At 44.2% G+C, this 5,394-nt stretch overlaps 2 protein-coding genes across 3 annotated transcripts in view; one reads left to right on the forward strand and one right to left on the reverse strand.

Moving 5' to 3' along the window:
• The window catches only part of ANKRD13C (ankyrin repeat domain 13C), a 90,537-nt gene extending 85,998 nt beyond the window's left edge, over window positions 1-4,539 (reverse strand). For both annotated transcript variants that reach the window (XM_011936901.1, XM_011936900.1), the window contains exon 1: window positions 3,726-4,539. In XM_011936901.1, the coding sequence (XP_011792291.1) occupies window positions 3,726-4,155 (430 nt within the window). In that variant the 5' untranslated portion in view covers window positions 4,156-4,539. The remainder of the gene's footprint in view (window positions 1-3,725) is intronic.
• A 26-nt stretch (window positions 4,540-4,565) lies between these two features.
• Window positions 4,566-5,132, forward strand: HHLA3 (HERV-H LTR-associating 3). Its single transcript, XM_011936902.1, is given in 3 exon segments — window positions 4,566-4,822; window positions 4,824-4,862; window positions 4,864-5,132. Coding segments are annotated over 3 exon segments (180 nt in total). The 5' UTR covers window positions 4,566-4,703; the 3' UTR covers window positions 4,886-5,132.
• Window positions 5,133-5,394: the final 262 nt, after the last annotated feature.

Here is a 5,394-nt window from a genome sequence, read left to right on the forward strand (position 1 = left end):
ATCACTTGAGGTCAGGAGTTCCAGACCAGCCTGGCCAACATGGTGAAACCCTGTCTCTACTAAAAATACAAAAATACAAAAATTAGCCAGTGTGGTGGTGCATGCCTGTAGTCCTAGCTACTCAGGAGGCTGAGACAGGAGAATTGCTTGAACCCAGGAGATGGAGGCTGCAGAGAGCCAAGATTGCACCACTGCACTTCAGCTTGGGTGACACAGTGAGATTCCATCACAAAAAATAAATTAATTAATTAACATACTCTTGCACTGCATAACTGTGTGCTGCTTTACAGCATTATAGTCTCCCTGTTGTCTTTGCTCACGAGGCTAATATATCTCCAGCAATAAGGTTAGTTCTGAGCACCATCTTCTACGGGAAGAATTAACAAACAAGTTCTACTAAACAATGAGGAAGATTTTCATTTACTTATTTAACACACATATAGTATTTACTATGTTTCAGGGACTATTCTAAATACTTTACAAACAATGTGACGAGGAATAGATACAAAAGTTAGGAATATTGAACCTGAAGGTAATCTTGCCAAATATCTAAAGGGCTATCAATGTGGACAAAGTAGCCCATTTATTTGGGCCATTATATAAAAAAGAAGTAGCAAACAGGGCTGAGATCTGGGCTCCACAGAAAAACCTGAGATGTCCAATGGTAGAATCTCTTTACAAAACTCTTGTAAGGAATGAGAAAAAAATATATTAAAGAACTTTGCTCTAAAACACCAAATGCACATTATGAGAATTGACTTCCTTGCAATATAGTGGGTCCCAATCAATAGAAACACTTACAAAGAGGTTCGTGATATGCTTTGGAGTCCTTGTTATGATTCATAGCTTTGAGATTTATACTATGTAACTTTAGTGACGTTTCCTTGCCTCTCTAGGCTTTACTTTTCTTATTTTTAAAATGAGTATAAAACTATCTGCTTTGGGCTGGACGCGGTGGCTCATGCCTGTAATCCCAGCACTTCGGAAGGCCGAGGTGGGTGGATTACCTGAGGCCAGGAGTTTTACATCGGCCTGGCCAACACGGTGAAACCCAGTCTCTACTAAAAACACAAAAATTAGCCGGGCATGGTGGCACACGCCTGTGGTCCCAGCTGCTCAGGAGGCTGAGGCAGAAGAAGCGCTTGAACCTGGGAGGCTGAGACCACAGCAAGACGAGATGATTCCACTGCACTCCTTGGCAGGGCTGCTGTGAGGATTCAATGTTACAATGTATGTAAACAATTAGCACCCTGCTGACCTACTGGATAAATTGTATCTATAATAAGGACAATAATCATCACTGTCACCATGTCGGGAAAGGAATCCTTATGATGAACATAAAACTATGTAATACATGGTATAATTGTCTGGCTCTGCTATGTACCTGTATGAGTGTGTTATTCTGCTATGCACTTATATTAAAGCAATCCAAAGAGAATATACAGCTTTTATTTATTTATTTATTTTTTATTTTTATTTTTATTTTTGAGACAGAGTCTCTGTTACCCAGGCTGAAGTGCAATGGTACGATCTCAGCTCACTGCAACCTCCGCCTCCCGGGTTCAAGTGATCCTCCTGCCTCAGCGTCCCAAGTAGCTGGGATTACAGGCATGCACCACCATGCCAGGCTAATTTTCGTATTTTCAGTAGAGACGAGTTTTCACTATGTTGGTCAGGCTGGTCTTGAACTCCTGACCTCAGGTAATCCATCCACCTTGGCCTCCCAAACTGCTGGGATTACAGGTGTGAGCCACCGCACCTATCCCAGCTTGCTTTTGTTTAAGTGATTTTATAAGTATTTATCTTCTATAATTTTAAAGGAAAAACATCCTAAAAATCTAAAAGCATCCAGGTTAGTAAAACATCAAGAGTAAAAGTAGTAATGTATCAGAAAAATTTATGAGGCCATGGGAGAAAAAAAGACTAAATAAGAAGCACATTAAATTGAAGCCACTGTTCCTAGGACGCCTCACTGTAGGAGATGAGCATGTACACATTGCAGGGGGGAAAACAATTATATTTACCCCAGGTATGTGAACCACTGGTTACATTAATCAGAAACATCAATGATATAAGGTCAGCTACACACAATAAAAAACTTTAAAAAAGTGAGTTTCAGTGGGCCAAGGACAAGAGTTTAAGAGTATATAGGATTCTAATTACTTTGAACAGAATTTGAACTTAGACAAATGTACTCCTAAATGTTGGGTTGAAGACATGGAAGCCCAATAATTCTGTAATTCAATACCTTCAGTGATACTCATCCATCTCTTATTTCAAAGGGAGTTAACTCTCAAACCTTTTACCTGTTTCAGGGATATTTCAAGGTAATGTAACTATGGCTACTATGTAGACCAAATTTGAAAAACTTCCTAATAATTGACTAATAAACTGAAGCTACAACCCATCTGCCACTAACAACTGTTTTCCAAAGGGTTAGAATATAATTACCATCATCAACAAACAACATTATGCTTCTACTATAATAGCAAAATGATTAAGTAATTTAAATGTAGGAATGAAAAACTGGCTGCAACTTTAAGATACTTTTTTGGGGATTTACGATAAATGATAGGTGGTGATTTCATTACATTACAACATTGTAAATTCGGAAAACAAATGCAGTTGTTAGAGAATTATACAGCCAAGAGAAACCTTACTCTTTTTTTATCTGAATTTTTGTCCTTAAAAGCCTACAACCCGATGGAATTAAAGGAGCTTATTTCACAGGCAAATATTTCATTGATATGTATATCATTTTGAGCACAAAGTTCGTTGAGCGTGTTCTAACCGAATGTATACACTTTTCATATTAAAAGCAGAGCGATCAACAATATGTGCCAACTACCCAGTTTAAAACGGCCTATTAAATGTTAAAATGTCAGTGTTCACATTAGTTTTCATTAATAAATTTACTGCTGCTTAAAAGTTAACTCAGTCACACGATTTTTTAGAATTAAACAAAAAATTCAGCTTACAAGGCAAAAAGAAATGGTTAATATAGACTAAGATAAAATTACTATGAAAATCACAATTCTATCTTTAGTCACAGTCATCAAGATGAGACATTACTATTAGCAATTATCTACTTAAAACAAGCAAAAAATCAAATCTCTACTCCAACAAAACCCGGCTGTTGAGAAGTCTAACTATTCTAGGTATCAAATACCAACAAACTTCTACCGTGTGGCTTTCAGAAATCAAACATTCTAAGTTTACTGAAAGCAGACAAAAAAGAAACAACCTGATGGCTGGCAGAATCACAACCAGTTGCGGTCAAGATGGGATCTGTTGTGAGTAATGAAGGGAGGAGGGCAATTTATGTGTTCAAAATTTAAAATGCCAAGGTGGGGGGAAGGGAAGAGAAATAAAAAATACATAGCTCCATAAACAAAAGGAGAAAACCAGGTTGGGTGAGAGGCAACCTAAAATTTCTGGCAGTCCAGAATCAGCAAATCGAAGGCCTGTCTCAAACAAAACAGCTTCTCACGAGAAACTTTAAAGTGGGCAAGGAGGATACATTCCTTTGCACCCACAAGAACCAACCCCCTGACCCCTGGCACGCTATTACTGAGTCGGTCATGATTTACCGAATGGCCCGGATGATGGGCAAAGGAGAGGAAAGAAGAGTCTGCTGGACGGGGGGCCCAGGATTCCAGAAGCCTGGGGAGGCACACCCTAGGCTCCGGGAAGGAGAGAGGTGGAGAGGGGCTAGCACTCCTCACCGTGATTATCTTTCTGCCCGATATTGTGCGTGCGGATGAGAGAGGAAAGTCTCCTCACATCCCCCTTGAAGACGCACTCGTGCACTGGGTAGTGTGCAGGGCAACTGCCTGCATCCGCGACGACAGCAACGGGGTTGGTGCCGGCCAGAAGGGCCGGGGACTGGGAGGTGGCAGTCACGGAGGAATTGTGCAGCGGCAGAGCCGGGGCGCCGGGGGGATTGGAGGAGGACGGAGCTGCCTTCAGCTGCAGCCGGTGGTGATGGTTACTGAAGATCTTATGACAAGATTTGCCGCCCTTGCCAATCCTGCTTCTGGTAAAGGTGCCGCCAAGGGCAGCCGCCGCTTCCTCATCCCCGGGCTCCAGCAGGTCCCCTTCTTCTTTGCTGGGCTTGTGGTCCCTCCGCAGTGAGCGGATCTTCTCCCCGGTCATCGCCGCCGCCAGGGGCAAGGCGGGGAATCGGGCGGCTCACCGCTGGCGACGGAGCTGGCGCTGCGGCGGCCCAAGGCGATTAGAGCGGTGGCCAGGAGCCTCCAGCGCAGCATGAACTCCCACTGCGCCCCCGAGCCTGGGACAAACGCATCTCCCGGGGAAGAGTCGGCTCTCGCCTAGGCACGAAGGGACGCGCGCTCGCTGGGGGGAGCTAGAGCTCAGGTGCCCACGACATCAGGATCTCAGCCTCGCCGTAACAGCTGCCGTCGCCGCCTCACACCGAAAAACAGGGCACGGCCATCTTCCTCTTGCTCCTCTCGCGAGAGCTCCCCCCAGGAGTGAAGAGAAAGAGAGGAAACACCGCGATAAGAGAGCTGCCAGCTCCCTCCCTCGCACCTTCTATTCCCAGAATCACTAGGCGCCAGCGCCTCCCAGGCAGCGTGTTTCCGCCCGGAGCCGGAGTCTCCCAGCTGCCAGCCGACCTCGAGACCGCACTCCCACCATCCGCGCTTCTTGTGGGCGGTCTGAAACCACAGCCTGCGTTGGATATGTTGGGTGCACGTTATAAACAACCACTTAAACCCTCCGGATCTGCGCCTACCGCAGTCAAGGAATGGAGAATGACGCCACGGCACGCAGGATGTGATGTCACCGAGATGCACGGGATACGTTCAATCAACATTTACTGAGCATCTACTTCGTGCCATACACCGAGCTAGCAAATATGTAGAGCACCAGTCCTGATTGCAACGAGCGCTATACAAGAGGAATGACAGCCAAACGATTAACAGAGGCGGGGTTGCACGCAAAAAAGGGAGGGGTGAATTTTTGTGTTGAGTTGTCAGGAAACTCATAGAAGAGTTTAGGGGCTGACTTTGGAAAATGATGGGCTGTCCAGCAAACGGAAAGAGGGGAAGCCACTCAAATATGTATTAGATGAATGAATTTCGGGCAGATGTCAGTTAACATGAGGGTGGAGACACTTAAGGAGCGCAAATAATCGTGTAACTGAGATATAATTGTATTAGTTCATGGCCAACCTCAACCTAGTGTCAAACTCTGAAGAAACGTAAATCTGCCAACCATGAAACTTTAACAAAGTAACTAAAGCTGGCCACTGAGGAGGTAAGGGTGGGGGTTAGCAAAACATCCTAAAGATCTTAACCCATTTAGCTCTCCAAAGTTTCCCTATATTCTGACAGCAAATACTTCAGGTCTCTTTTTTTTTTTTTTTTTTTT

This window comes from Colobus angolensis, unplaced genomic scaffold, assembly GCF_000951035.1.
Source record: "Colobus angolensis palliatus isolate OR3802 unplaced genomic scaffold, Cang.pa_1.0 Scaffold158, whole genome shotgun sequence".
NCBI lineage: Eukaryota > Metazoa > Chordata > Mammalia > Primates > Cercopithecidae > Colobus > Colobus angolensis.